This window comes from Xiphias gladius, chromosome 3 (genome assembly GCF_016859285.1).
Source record: "Xiphias gladius isolate SHS-SW01 ecotype Sanya breed wild chromosome 3, ASM1685928v1, whole genome shotgun sequence".
Taxonomy (NCBI): domain Eukaryota; kingdom Metazoa; phylum Chordata; class Actinopteri; order Istiophoriformes; family Xiphiidae; genus Xiphias; species Xiphias gladius.
In genome coordinates, this window is record NC_053402.1 from 9040067 (window position 1) to 9056542 (window position 16476).

At 38.0% G+C, this 16476-nt stretch overlaps 1 protein-coding gene across 6 annotated transcripts in view; it reads left to right on the plus strand.

Annotated features, from left to right (window-relative positions):
• Window positions 1-16476, plus strand: part of LOC120788220 (myocardin-related transcription factor A-like) — a 47400-nt gene that overhangs the window by 9581 nt on the left and 21343 nt on the right. For 5 of the 6 annotated variants that reach the window (XM_040123805.1, XM_040123810.1, XM_040123807.1 and 2 more), the window contains exon 4: window positions 13821-13886. In XM_040123805.1, coding sequence (XP_039979739.1) covers window positions 13821-13886 — 66 coding nt within the window. Of the gene's footprint in view, window positions 1-13588; window positions 13618-13820; window positions 13887-16476 lie in introns of those variants that run through there. The other variant, XM_040123811.1, reaches the window with a different exon arrangement.

A 16476-nucleotide genomic window follows, 5' to 3' on the forward strand; every position in this document is an offset into this window, starting at 1 on the left:
TCATGGTGTGTAGTTTAACAGTTCTTGAGCAGAATACTATCTGATAGACTTGAAGTTCACTTATAGTCTCCTTCACATCCCAATAATCAGCCTTGAATAACCCTTCTGTAAGTGGCTGTGTGTGTGTGTGTGTGTGTGTGTGTGTGTGTGTGTGTGTGTGTGTGTGTGTGTGTGTGTGTGTGTGTGTGTGTGTATTTGTGTGTGTGTATTTGTGTGTATTTGTGTGTGTCTGTGCAACCCTAGACCTACTGCGCACAGATGAAGAGGTTCTGGATATAGCGATGTGGCCAGCTGGTCCTGCTATTTAAACCAGTGGGAGCGAGCACAGAGTTTAAGAGGAAAGAGAGATGTAATATCAGAGGAGGGGTTGTTTGGGGGGAGTGAAGTGAATAAAATATTGGCTGAGGAAAATTGGGGAAACTGGCGGCAGGAGTATTTAAGAGGAACAAAATAGTATATAAGGTCGAAGGTAGAGTTCAAAAACTCCTCTGAACAAATTGCAGGGTATAGCTGAGGCTTGGGATATTTTTGATGCTAGTAACTTAGGTGGTGCCAGTGGACCAAGCGCACAATTACAAATGTGCTAACGAACTGTTCAAGTTTGAAGAAAATATGGGAAAAACTCCTGTAAACTTTACGTTTTTGGACCCACAGTGCAATTTTAAGGCCACAAAACGTCTCACACATAAATTTGACAGACATTCAATTCATGTGTTGGAGCTGCCAAATCATGGTCCCATTATTTTTAATAGTTGTCAACAAAAGTGAGATGGATCTAACTTATTTTGGCTTTCGTTTTTATACAGCCTTTGGTTTGACTTACATTTGGATCAATAGTTAATAACAACATATTCAGTTTGGAGTTAATTACTTTTTAGTAGCCAGTTTAAAAATAGAAAGGAAAGAAATACAGATATGAGACAGATAAAGTGGATATATTGGAGCCAAAAGCTAATTTAGAAACAATTGATTGAAAATACTTTACAGATACTATGGTTCCGATGGCTATAAAAATGGTTATGTGCTTGTAGATAACAAGATTACAAAGAACTTCATTAGACAGAGAACAGAGTGTACGTGTGGAATGCAAAAATAAGTAGAACAGAAATATGATTATTGAACAGTACATGCATGACAACTCCACCAGGGGGTGGAGGAGTTAGGGTTGGAGATAATTTGACACTTGTTTACAGCTATCTCTTGTTTTAGGAAGAGCATAGGTGATGAAATTAGAGATGAGGCAGATATCTAGCAATAAATAACAGTGGGAAATATGAAAATAAAATTTATAGCCATAGTTTAGTCATTAAAAATTAAAATATACTCTGGCTAATTTTAATTCTTTATCACTTTAAAAAGTCATAGGTGACAGTTTATAACCCATGATGCAACTTTTCATGAACCAGGTTTCTATGAAAACCTTCAAAAAACTTTAATGAATTTAAAAAAAAAAAAAGCTTTCCTTCCACAACCAAACATTAAATCCATGGCCTTATTATAACAAATAACTGTATCCAGCCACCAGTAGCTTCAGCCCCATGTAATGAAGGATAAATAATCCTCTGTGTACTGTAGCTTCAGAGTCATGCTGTAATTTCGTGTATTATTGAGCAGGGTCGTTTGGGTTCTCTCTGAAGTATTGAGTCAGGTTTTTAATAAACACAAACAGTAACACATTAGTTTACAGCAGCTTCATTTGGCAATTTGACCTCTAGTCTTGTCATTTCCTCTCAGTGACATAACAGCAAATCCCTTTAATAGATCCATGGACTACCTCCGCACAGATGGCAGTGAACATTGATGAACTCATAGCCAGACATGTTGTAGGTTGATGAGCTTAAACACAAGGGTCAAAAAGTATCCCAGCAGAAAACACTATTGATTTTATACTTTTTTCGTAGGATCTGCTTTGTACAGGGTTCATTTACCAAAAGGAGTCTGGTCATTGCAGTTTTCTTGATATCAAGGGTCTTGTGGTCATCTTACACATAATTTGGCAGAATTCTAGTTATATCTTTCCAGTTAATTCCTAGCATATCATTGACATTCTTTTAGTTAGTACGCAGCAGTTCAGATGAACATGAAAAAATGTGGAATTTCAGACGATTCCAGTAATTAATTAATGAATATTTACTTGATTATAATTACAGCTTTTCTTAAAAGGAAATTCAAAATGTTGCTATAATTAGTACTAAATTACATAGTTCTTATCAGGAAACATCTTAGGAAATTAACAGGGAATTACAAACCTGTAAAATAAAGGGTTATGAGTTAGGTGGCAAGACCTCAGATTTGCATGAAATGAAAGAAATGATGGAGAGCTTGGAATTAAAATTTTGATGTTGGGAACAATAGTCTTGAAAAACAATCTCAATATTAATCTTAAAAATCTTAAAAATCTTAAATCAGTGTCCACTTATTGGCTTTTTCTGAAGCTTTCAACCACATCCCATGGTCCTCACAAGTGTGTGCAGCCCACCTTTGCCGGGGTACAGCCATCCACTGTGTACAAATAATCCATACTTGGGTCACGTGGCGACAGCGGGGTCAACTGTATGATGGCTGAGCGGACACAGCTCGCTGCTGTGGACAGTTTTGGTTGAAAGGTCTGGAGGTCCCTACCTGAAAACAAGAGATGTGAAAGTCAAGCATTCCGACTACAGTATTGATCCATAGCTTTTAATGGTTGAGAAAACGTCACCGCTCCAAACCACAGGTCTGGGATCTGTTTCAGTTTATTAATAAAAAGCAGTTAACATCTGCCTCCACCGATACAGCGAGGCTCTGTAGGTGGGAGAGAAAAAGAGAGAGATCCCTTAGCAATTCTTTGGTTTTTATCTCAACGTTTCTGACTGATATGAGCACCCATTCTACAGAGACTGTGACTGACTCAGATTTATACAAACAAAAATGTGCAGACACACATTTAGATACAGTTTTACGCTGACTGTTACATAAATTTTAAAGACACTTGAGTGTGCCAAGAGTTATCGCACACTGATACACTCCCTCTGAGAAGAAACAATTGCACACACCTACACACACACGCACACACGCAAGGACGCACGCAGCAAAACAGGATTATCCCTGCCAGCATTTTGGTTGGGGCCTTATCTGAAGTAATGGCGGATCAGAGTCCTGATTCGTTTTCCCCTCTCTTGTCAGACTGAGGAGCTCTTTGCCTGCAGACACCATATCTTGCATATTAACACACTCAGTAACAAGGATTCACACACAGACACGTCATCCTGCATATTTAACACAAATATGCAGAGTCTTATTTTAAAGCAGTCACTGATAACCGAAATTTACCTTTACTTTTAAAAAAGCACACTCTTTGTTTTTGAAGCACTGCCATCGCTACATAATTTCTTTCGACATTATTTGAGCATGGCAAGGGGCTCTGAATCATTGTGACGCTAACCGACAGATGAGAAGAGAGCGCTTGGTTTTTTTCACATTGAAAAGGCCTTGTCTCACCTTTTAATGTCATGTCATATTTTCTGATGTCAGATGGGACAAAGCCTTAATAATGGAGATGAATGAAACTAACAATGGACGGGAACAGGTGTTTTATACTGACATGCAGGCAGGGAGAAAAGACAGTCCAGCTGAAAGAGAGAGATAAGGCAGTTTAATGGCAGGCAGGCAGGTACACATCATTGACCTGCAGAAAGAGAACAGATCAGCTGGTGGATGCAGTTACAATTATTTATTTTTTCCCAAGTATCCCTCGTGGCTAAATGGTGAAGCCAGTGCAAAGGGGAATTGGAGTTTACTAATATTTGCAATAAAAAAGTTTTTCATAAGAAATTATGCTCTTAATATCCAATTTCATTTTTCCTTTTTTTTGTGTTTAGTAGCGATATTGAAAATCTTTGTTCTATTAAAATGATATAAAGGCTTAAAGAGGGGTTCTTTATATTGGAGACGTGTTTGCTTAATTGACAACCTATGGGATTGGGCACAAAAAATTTGGTTAATTTATAAATTAAAAGGTTTAATTCAGTATCATTCATAAATAATCAAGTAGTTTTTGTCAGTATTTTAGGTTAGAAATAACCAAAAAATAAGCTGAAAACTTACTTAACTAGAATGTACTTAACTCAGTAGAGTGCATACCTCCACCAAGGCCAAATATTGAAAAAAATGTCAAAGTGCCCTATCTTGCAATGTTAAGGGAAGTGATAATACGAATTCCTGGATCTGCCCTTTAACCGGATCTACACCCAAATTTAATGGGTTCTTCCCTGCCCCATGCCGCATCCATTGGTGTGAATCGGCTCAGTACTTTTTGCGTAATCCTGCTGACAAACAGCCAAACAACAACAGACACGGGTGAAAGCATAACCTCCTAGGCGGAGGTAATAACACATTCTCTTCCTTTGTTGCTGAGCATGCATACGAGATTAGAGGATTACTGTTGAAATCCAGTCTGGTGCTATTAGGGATTTCAGAATTTAAAAGACAATGCTTGATGCTTTAAAAACACGCCTGAAAGGTGTAGTCTGATTAATATGACACAAAAAACAAACAAACATTACATTTAAAGCTGTGAATACATCCCGATGGTTTACTTCTGGAAGAATCTATAAACTGTTCTTCATTTTCCAAAATGAAACAAGACTCAAGGATCTACAGCCATGCTAGCAGCTCAAACTTAACAAATCAGATTCCAATAGTTAAGTCCTTTATGCTCAGCCATATCTATGGTCACAGTCATCATTTACCCTTTGAGGACACAACTGACTTGTGAATAGGAGCAGCAGCTCAGACTGCAACCTGCACTCAGTTCATTCTTATGCTAAGCTATTCATGTATGAGCAGCTACTACTAATTAAATGTCAACATCTATAGTGTCTCTGTACATCCATAAAACTCTGCCTTTTGGAGTAATTTCTTATTGCTGTTTTGGGGATCTTTGGTGCTGCCCAAGTTGTATCAGTACTTTTCTCCCCTGTCACACTAAACAAGTTATAATCATGAGTTTAAATAGACACCTTCAGACCTGGTTAGGAGGAAAATAAAAACACTACAGTTAGACAGGTGGGCAGAAAGACAGCCAAAAAAAGGGGGAAAGATGACTTTTTTAATTATAGAGGGCATGCAGATTAGCATGCCCACTATCTATTGCAGATCGGCACCACACTGAGCTCCGATCAGTAGTGCTAAGTGAGAGGAATTTGGTGAAGAGGGAAGGGCCTCGGCTCAGAACGTGTGTGTCTGTATGTGTGTAAGTATGTGTGTATGTATGTGCGTGTGCTCGTGTGCGCCTGTTTGTTTCTGTCAGCGACTGAATGACTGAGTACAGCAACAGCTGTGACGGACTGCTTGATCACGGATTCACCGACATTTGACACACACATGAACACGCACACACACGTCAGTCCTGTAGCTGCAGCAAATACAGCAGAAGCTCTTTTAAAGCTATGCAGTAGCTCTGATAGCTTGGTATCCATAGTCTTTTTTATTTTACTGCTGTGATACATTTCTAGAGGACATTAAAAATGTTTAACAAGTCTAATCAAGGAGTTTTTCAGAAGAAATGGGTGGAAGTGCCTGTTTTTATGAAAAGGAGAAATCTCGTTTGAGGGTCTTTGATTTCAGAAACTTTGCAGAACCTTTGCTTTGAAGAATATTCCTTCATTACACTTATAACATCTGTATCCAGCAACTTTGCTGTTGTCAAAGAGGATTACCTTGCTCTGTTTTGTGGATTTATGGACTTGTGACAGCTGGGGCTGACCACCGGCTTCTTATTCTTGTAATTATTTCGTGGATATCTCATTCAGTATAATAGTTTGATCGCAGTCGCCATGCTGGAACATGTGCCTTGTGTCCGCATTGACCCTGCCCCTTTCAGGCCTCAGCCAATCAGCAGCAACATGGATGAGAGGGCCATACGGTTTGAGTTAGAGCGCCAGGCCTGTCAAAGTCTCCGACAAGGTGGGATACCTGTACATGTATATGAACATCTATAAAGTCACACTTGCAACACATGTAGTGCTTTTAAAATGTATGTGGCTTATTGATGTTGACTACATTGGTAATTGTTCTTGAAACAAAAGTGGAGTAATTTCCAAAATGTATACTCAAATGATATTTGTAGGTTTCTGTCCATCAGAAAAACCATACGCATATTACTAACTGAAGTGACTGTTTTAAGTATAAAGGTCGTTCTCAGAGTGTCGTCCAGGTTTATTTTCTGGGCTGAGGTTTTAAGTGGATCAAATTCTCTGCAAGTGGCTGGGTTACAGTTGGGGCATGGCCAGCCTTGGCACAGCATACTTTTTCTTGATCGGATGAACTCAGCAACCTGTTGACTGTAGCGCCATGGGCCATGCACCAAAGTAGCTGGACATAGAGCAGTTTGGACTGAATTAGGACAGGTCAGAACTCCAATAGCCTTCGAGAAAAGTCTAAAGTGTAATGACATGGATTGAGCCAACCCCTAAAACTAAGATTAAGAGTCATTTTTTATTATAATGTCTTAAAAACTGAAATTATATCTTAAACTGTTCTATAGCCCTGGTTTTTCTTTTTTTTTTCTTTTTTTTTTTGGATATGTGTAGGTAACAGTATATTGAAACAGGTGCATTTTAAAAATAATTTAGATTTTTACTTGTATATATAGTGTGACTTTCTGTGCCCTTTCATTACGCCTTTATTTTTAAAGCATGCTTTCATAGAGAAGTTACTACAGTTAAGTTTTGGACAAACCTGAAGACTAGCTGAAACCAACAAAGAGTACATGTAAGGATTATTTCCACCAACTTGCACAGATTTTTTTAGTCTTTGATAGTCAGGAAGGAGCATAAGCCTTTTGACTTACTAAATGCACTAGAGAACACACTGAACTACAGTTAAGTAATGACTGGAGTTCTACCGGTAGATGATCCTGTGAAAATGCCAACTGTTGCGTGTTCTTGTAACAAAACAAACATGGACAGAAACAAGCAGCTTGCACTGTTTATATTTAGTGGCATTCGTGCTGACAAGGCCAAAAAAGGTGATTAAAAAAGGCTTAGAGTTAGGCTGAGGTCCAGGATGAAGAGGCATGTATGACTGTAGAGCATACAGAGGGAAATGGAGGTGAGTTAACTGTAAAATGAAGCAGACTTCAGGTAAAGCTGTTTCGCTCAGGCGATACACAAGTGACGTCATTGGTCATGAAACACGTTTTAAAGTCAAGTCTTTATGAGAAGGACTGTCAGCAACAGTCTGTCAGCATATGATTTTATCTGCTGATTCACAACACCAACTGACCCTGCCCAGAACAGACCCGGTCCACCTTGGTCTTTTCAGTCGTCACGGACAAATCATATTCAGCAATCCTAATGTGTGTCCCCCACCTTTAATGGGAAACTAAACTGGATAATTTGGCATAGTGACAAAATTTTGAATGCGATGAGCTGGGTTTTGTTAGATCAATCCCTAAGCTATATATCTACAATGAGTCTCATTGTTTCTCTCTTCTTCCCGAGTGCACCAAGTGAGCATGCCTTTGTGAACTGTCTTTTCTTTGTGTGTCAGAAATTTACAGTAATAGTCCTTTTAATTCATCCGGCTGTCAGGAGGGATTAGGTTCCAAGCAGTTACAACACGGACACAAATAGAAAACTGAGTAGGAGAGAAAGGGGAAGAGAAAGGAGGACCACAGGTTGGAAGCAGAAACAGAGTGCACAAAGTACAATAAGTGCTATACTACAGTATGAAAAAGAGTTTACAACAGAAACACTGGCAGATATTGCAATACAAAAAAAGGCGACTAAGGAATGATGATGATAATAATGTAGTAGTTTACTTGTATAGCACTTAACAATGATGTTTAAAAGGGCATTTTGGGAAAATAAAACTAATAGATACAATAAAAGTACATGGGTCTGAAGAATTTTAACAGGTTCCTGTCAATAGAAATGTGTTTAAAATCTATTTTGAAGCAGTGTTTTGAAAGATGACACTGACATCACGTCTTAGCCCCTCATTTCTCTCCCAGAAGAGAAGGTGGTGGTAAATAAACAAAAAGATCATAGGCCACTGAGAGATGTATACAAGAGGAAGAAATCAGTAATGAAAAATGGAGAAGGACCGACTTGAAGATTGAAAAGAAAGTGATTGTGATAATGGATGGACCACAACTGAAATTTCGCTTTACAGATGCAGAGGGTAGACAGAATATTATTACCAGTGTAATCCCTGATGTAGCATGTGTGTCATGTTACATTGCATAGCAGTTTGTCTAAGTTGTCAACCCAATATGTTCTGTACTGTATATGTTTGTCATATCCCAGTTTGTTAGTTTTCAACTGACACTGTCTGACCCCTGTTTATGCATCTTGTCCAGGTTACTTTCCTTGTCATGGATGGAAGCAATAGCAAAAGACAATAAAAGACAGACTTGTCACACCAAAAATGCTTAACACACTATTACAAAATTCATAAAAACACATACTTATACTTACTGTTAAAATTCTAAAACATACATGTATACAAAAAATAAGAACATTAAACAATGTCTACAACCAAGTCCACAGTTGACTGTTCACTAAGACCAGCCCCCTTAGTTACTGCTGCTGCAGGCCTGTCAGCCTTTGTTTTCTCGCATGGCACACAGGCTATGTACAGTTATAACATGGCCAAATTTGCCACTTAAAATTCTTAGTAGCTTTCAAACAAGGTACCTTGATTTCAGATGAGGTAGAAAAAAGCAGCTTCTCATGTCTTGTGACTTGCCTGCGCCCAAAATATCATCACTGACAGATGTTATCAACTGGATATAGGTAATGTTGGCCTAATAGGTTGGGTGAAAAATTCTCCGTCTGACTTTTTAATGTTTCCAGCTGACTCATTTTAAAAGAACTTCATAATGGGGACTATAGGCACTTGATGGCTACATACATGATATTGTGTTAAAAGACTGGGGCTACAGCTAACAATTCCCAAGCAGTAAGCATCCTCAGCTGATGATCCATGTACCAGACATATACAGTTACACAGTATTTGGACAGTGGTGCAATTTTTGTAATTTTGCCTCTATATACCACCACATTGGATCTCAAACAAAGTCATCAAGATGTGACTGAAGTGTAAACTTTCAGCTTTAAATCAAGGGGGTTCAACAACCATATTGCATTAACCGTTAAGGGATTTCAGCCATTTTTATACATAGTCCCTAATTTTCAGAGGCTCAAAAGTAATTGGACAAACCAGCATAATTGTAAATATAAGGATTATTTTTAATACTTGGATGAAAATCCTTTGCAGTCAATGACTTGAAGTCTGGAACCAATGGACGTCACCAAATGCTGAGTTTCCTCCCCTGAGATGCTTTGCCAGGCCTTTAGTGCAGCCGCCTTCAGTTGCTGCTTGTTTGTGGGTCTTTCTGCCCTCAGTTTTGTCTTCAGTAAGTGAAAGCATGCTCAATTGGCTTGAGGTTAGGTGACTGACTTGGCCATTGCAGAATATTCCATTTCTCTGCCTTGAGAAGCTCTTGAGTTGCTTTCTCATTATTTTTTGGGTCATTATCCATCTGTACTATGAAGCACCATCCTATCAGTTTTGCAGCATTTGGCTGCAGCAGTCACATCATCAAGAAACATCAGTGACCCAGTGTGTTCCTTCTTTTTAAGAATGAACCAAATTGTTGATTTGGCCACTCCTAAAGTTTCTGCCATCTGTCTGAAATATTTGTTTTGTTTTTTTAACCTAATGATGGCCTCCTCCATTTGCATCAACACATCTTTGGACCACATTTAAAAAATTTTGGACAAATTTAACACTTGGAATCAACTCCAGACCTTTTATCTTCTTAATTTGTCATGAAATAACGAAGGAACAGGCCACACCTGGCCATGAAAATGATTATCAGTCAATTGTCCAATTGCTTTTGAGCCTCTGAAAATGAGGAACTATGTAAAAATAAATGGCTGTACTTCCTAAGATTTAGATTTATGCTTTATTGTTTGTATTTTCACACAGCATATTTCACTTTTAGCTTTATGTTTGGTGAACATAAAACTGTCTCAAGCAACAAGTTTGGCTGGGGTTATAAGTATAAACTTTCTCAAATCCAACAGAGCAAGACAGAGCCAATTATGTCAGACTACATTGTAACTTGTAGTATCCAGCCCCGACTTCGACACGGTGGAGAAATACTACACAGTGGATGCTAGTCATGAAAGGGGCTTTGTTTAAACATAACCTGTAACTTAACCCCAAAAACTATGCTAATGTAGTATGAAATTTTCCTTGGCCTTGGAAGTCACACTGGGTTACTGCTGTAGCTAGTCCGCTAGGTGGTGGCTGGACATGCTAACATTTGCAGCCTACATTAGAGCAAATATACACACAGTTTTATCCATTCTTTACACTTTTGCTCTTGCATAGCCTAATTTGCCCCCTCCTTTGTGGTAGTGATTGTAATTGGGTCTTCAGAGTTTACATACTTTTACATAAGGGGTTTGCATTGTTTTGTGTACCCTCTGTACTAGTAATCCAAAATTCCTCTTAAATGTAGCTTGTATGTTGTAGACTCCTGTATGACCATTAGAATCATTCGTAGTTTGCATTAAACTGCTGTTGAGTGAAGGTACACTTGCTGATTTGTAGTTGCATTTGAGCAAAGAGCACACTTTCCCAGAATAGATTCTATATCAGCACATTGCATCACTTGCCTGTCATCTCTTGTCATCTCTTGGCTAGTGTTTCTTGTTTGTGTGCCTGTACGTGTTTGATTGCTAGTGAGCATGGGCATGTTTCATGATTGTGTATGTATAATCACACTATGCAGCCGGAAGTGGAGTGATTAAAATGTGTATGTTTATTTGCGCACATTCAATGTGCACTCCTTTGTATGTTTGTGTGTGTTTGCAAATATTATGCATGCTTGTAATGAGTATCTGTGTTAGTGTTTGTTTTGTTAGTGTGCCCATGTTTGCCTGCAGGAGCCAGTTAAATCTTTCCTGCTGCCAAGGCAAGAAACTGTACCATCCTGCATCAGCCACGTCTTCATCAGAGAAATCAAAGGAATATGAATGTTTTAATTTCAGGCTACTGTAGGACACACAGAGGGACTGTCTGCAGATTCTGCTTGTACTAGGCCACAGCGAAAGAGCCTACTGTCATTATTACCAACTTAGCATACAGAAAATATAGGCAGTGCTCAAACACAAATATTTTCTATTGTGTAGAAAAACATGAACAAAAAATCAAGAATGTAGAGTTTAAAGCATATGTGGACTTGAGATTCATGAAACAGAGGAATTAGAGGGACAGGTGTAAGAGATAGATAAGAGCTCTTCCTGCTCTTGTCTGAAAAAGAGAGACTGATGGGGCAGGACAAAGGAAGAAATTAATGACAGCACTAGACTGAAGCCAACAGAAAATAAGACGGTCATGATTTGGTTGATGAGGGAGAATCATTACTGAGCTGTTAGTACCTAAAGTGTTTGCCAACATGACTTAAAAGCAGCTACAATTGATATTTATCAATCAAATGAATATGTTTTTTGTAAGGTGAAAGGAGTGACTCAGAGTGACAAACACACACGAAAATGGTCACCCAACTCTGCACTCTGCCTCAACTCTACAGAGTTTTAGCATCCTTCAACTCATTATTTTGGTTTTTAAGCCCTCAACTTTACTGTTTTAGTTCACTCTCACGGCTCTCATTAGTATTAGTATCATTTTTGGCCACAGAAGGCGCCTGTTTTCAGCTGAAAAAAACTCTGGACAAAGCCACACTACATTACCTGCCCAGGAACAAACAGCAGACAGATAAAGTTAGTGACTCGCTGGTCAACATAGTGGAGCATTTAGCAGCAAAAGAGCCAGATATTTCTGCCAGGTGTTATTGGAGATCAAAACAGAGCTTAAAAGAGAGTGAATATTAGACTAACATCCATCAGGTGGCCAGAAGCATGCGTCCAAATGAATGCTAACGTTGCTCTATCTGCTGGAAGCATAAGTAAGCAACTCTTTGCTATTATGCTAGCTATATCAACTCAATAAGGTGATAATATGTCAGTGTTATGGTGTGTAGCTTGTTTCTCCCAAGTAGCCAAAAAGGGTTAGTAAAGCATGTTAGACTTCATAGAAGCATGCCTTAAAAAGACTTTCATGGGTGCTGTGTATGTGTTTTGTGTTGTTTTCTTATAAAAATGTAGTTTTAGATCAATTTTTCACTTACTAATTAATGTTATAGTGTATCATTATCTAAATTTATTTACAAACTGAAAAAAATATATATTTCCTGAAAGTTGTGTGTGTGTCATGTTCTTTTTATTATAATATAAATTATTTGCCATAGGTAATGAGTCACTTATCTGACGTTCCTTTTGGGTGCAGTTCCTGTACAAATCATATGAAATAAGAGTTTGTTGGCTTTATGAACTTAACCTGAGTGCTGATCAAGTGACATGCAGTGTCTCAGCCCATGGTGTAGGAATGCTGTTTTAAAGAAAGATGAGCTGCAGTTTGAATGTCATTGGGGTTATAGACTTCAGCCCAGAAAGTACAGCAGTAAATTCTTACTTAATGGATTTGTCCCTTCACATCAGCTCTGATCAGACATAATGACCCGCCAATGAGGGGAGGGTGAGCTGCAAAAGCAGGGCAAACCCTGGAATGACCGCAAATGACCGACTGAGTGAGTGATGAAGTTATACCACTTGTCAGCCAGCTGACTATTGGAGTTTCCCCATTGGTTGTTGGACTGCCTCTTATTTGTTTGCTTCTCTCCTATTGTTTGATTTTGTTCACACTATCTAAGAATTAAGAACAGTATGTTTCTTACATCAGAGGAAATGCACTCAACTGTGCATTTACAGAAAATTAGGAACTGTTATGTAATTGAATTTTACCATGTAAAAACACTAACCCTGTGTATGAAGCATATAGTTTACACTCTGCAACAACTCAGCCACAGCTCTGCAGTGCTACGATGTGAGCTAATATACTGCAGTAACTGCACATGGTCCGGGTGTGTGAAAAAGAGCCGTCTACCCAAAATGTTTCCAGATGCTGTATTTTGTCACACTTTAATGCTGATGCTTGACCCAGATAGATAATTTCCGGCCAATTCATATTTTCATCCTGGAAGTTCAGTCCTCAGACTTTTTGCAGTGATGTTTTTTTCTGACAAAATGTGAGGTAAGCTGAGAATATGGTGAATCAGAACAAGTTTGATAGCTTTTCTGACCAGACTCACAACCTCAAAATGCAAATACCGTTTACCTTAAGGAGTTTAATGATGGTTTTGTCCTGAACCTTGGTGGTACCTTGGTGGTAGCTTTCTTGGAAATAGAAAGATGGAATCATACTTGTGGCATGAATAATTAAAATTAATAAAAAGCAGGTTAATTAAATTTATATTCAAATATACATTTATATCTCTTTCCTTTATATCTCTTTGTCACACTTTTTATATCTCAGTAGTGATGAGATGTGATGAATGTAGCAGTAAAGTGTGTATGCTGCTACTTAATCAAATACTTGACAGGAAACTGTTGGTGCCTCTGTTTCTGCGTGTGTATTTTCCCTTCCCTTTGTAGTGTGTCACAAAACTTTCATTAGTCTTCTCACAGAGGACCACAGATTTGATCGCCACCAGCTAACAGGGTAGAAAAAAAACCTCTCTTTAGAGCACCTACGTTTTTTTTAACTTGCACCAAAGTTATGAGCTTTTTCACTACTTTTGTGGCTTTCTGTGGCTGGAAACTCATGGAGAGATGATCTGTTATCGACTTGATGATGCTCTCCCTTCATTCTACGTTGACCAACTTTTGTTTCTTCTTTTTCTTTTTGTCTGTCTCGGTGTTCAGTTCTCCAGCTGAAGCTACAACAGAGAAGGACCAGAGAAGAGCTGGTCAACCAGGGAATCATGCCACGTAAGTAGACAGTAAGATATTTTAGAGAAAAATGTTGCTATGTAAAACATGGCTGATGCTAACATTTAAAATCACTTTTTAGTGTACCCTAACCATTCATTCATGGGTCATGTAAAATGTTCTAAATTTAAAGACAGTTTGATAATGAAGTGAAAATAGATAAATAATAGAACATATGGTATAAGCCTGTCAGTAAATATTACTCTATATTACTCTTTAAATGTAACTCAGACAGGATATGTAGTTTATGGTTGAACTTGTTTACTCCATTTAAAAAAATATATATTAATTAGGTAATGCAGGGTCTAGGTTCAACGTTGTGTGTACATTTCACTTGTTCAGCACATTAATTGTAAATTATATTTTAAAAAAGGTAAATTTTGCTCTCACTAGATAAAGTCTCAGTTGTAGCAAGTATGTTCATTGTCAACTAATCTGCCAATTTTTATTTTTTTGGATTAATTGATGAACGGTTTTGTCTATAAAATGTCCCTAAATAGTAAAATATGCCTTTAATTTCACACAGCCCAAGGTGATTTATTGAAATAGCTTGTTTTACTCAACCAATGGTCCAATTCCCAAGTATATGCAGTTTACTATGACAAAGCAAACCATCAAATCTTCACATCTGAGAATTCTGAAAGCGAGAATGTCTGCCATTTTGCCTTTCTGCCAAAATGACTTAAACATTGATTATGGAAGTAGTTGCAGATTTTCTACAATACAACTTTATCGTGCACCTGATTGGAAAATTGACATTACCTCACCAAAACATAAAAGCAGCAAAAGGACATTCAATGTAAAACATATAAAACACATAAATACAGAGTACAATACAGTTCACAAGAAAAAAAAAATACAGATAAAATATTAAAACATTGCACAATTATATTGCAGAGCAAGATTTGTTTTTTGAGATGAACTGTTTCCACTTTTAGCAACATTAGCTAGGTGGCAAAAGAGGGCAGACTAAATATTAGAAGCACCTTTCAGTATAATGCAAGACAATTCAACATTCCCCAAATTGACAATTAAGATAAATCAACACCTCCATAAACAGTTTCAGCAAAAACTGAACATTTGACCTTCATGAAGGGAGGAGTTATTCAGGGCTGTGGTAGTAAACTGCATCAGTTTTAGCCAGGTGTACCTAAACTGAGTGAGCAGCTGAGTGTAGTCTGTCCTTCTTATGATTTTGTTTCATGGTGAGGTTTTTTGTTCAGTCAGCACAATCACTACCTGTGAAGATCTGTCTGTTTTCTTTAGTATTTAGCCTCATTATGTGCAACATAAACAGTTTCTGAAGTGATTTGGATTGTGGTTAAGATGATGCCATCGTCTCCTGACAGACAGCAGTTTCAGTCCTCAAAGTAAGGTGAAGCAAGGTCATACTTCAACTGCCATCATGAACATCCGTTAACTGCTTTTTATCTGATGAAAAGGTTTTCCCCTTGTACCATCAAACTCAAACTGTTTAGATGCTTTCAATTACAGCTTGTTTGTTCTGTTTATATTCCTTTGGCCCAACATGACTTAACTTCTGTTTGATCCATTCAATAGAACATCGTACTGCACTTGGGTACTGTTAAAATTATTTATTCATTCATTCATTGAAATATGGAGCAAACTAGGAACACAAGGAACATAATTTTCTGTATAAGATTGTAGCTGAGAATAAAGGACCTACAAAATCAGTGATAGTAATCCCATGTTGTCTTAAGCTTGGGGCAGCTCACAAAAGTACCCCAGTACAGTTTATTTTCACAAATACTGAGGTTCATAGTTGATCTCGCAAGAGTATCACATTGTATTGATTTTCATTTTTTCATACGTTGTCACACAGGAAGTGCGCTGTGCTGTGCTGTGCATCTTATCAGCAAGTATTTCCTAATATCTTTTTCCTGTGCTAAATTCTTTAATAAGCTGCCTGAAAACTATTTATGTGGACCATTTTACATGTTCACCTTGCTGTTGCAGGGGTATATACTGTTCTACATCACTCATACATACACACACTCTTTCCCCTTGCCTATATATAGCTGTTACAATACAATAACCAGTTATTATCTACACAGACAGCATTGGTAATGAGCATGGCTCAGACCTCATCTGGTTGGAAAGCTACTTTAAGGCAAAAAGTTGCTAAATAAAATTTAGCATTGTTAACAATGAGGGGACAAACTGTACTGTTGAGTTTCTTTCAGGCTTTATTCAACTTTTTACACATACGCAGTAGTACTCGCCAAGACCTGTAAACAGACTTTGATGTGTAAGTTCCCCGTAAATTTGAAATATTACTGTAATTTGGTTAAGGTCAGAGTAAGGACATGGCAGAACAATTAGCCACTGACATTACAGCTAGCTTCACCTGACCCTTATGATAGTTGTCCATTCAGTCTCTCGTGGAGAAAGGAGGCAGTTGGAGGAGTGACAACAAACCGTAGAAAGGCAGTGATCACCACTGGAGCACAACATCTCTACAACTTTCATCTCTTTATCACTGCTCTTCCCCACTGACTCATCTCATCCTCCCATTTCAGTCTCCTTTCCACCCCTTTTCATATTCTTTCTCTAATTGACAGTCCACATG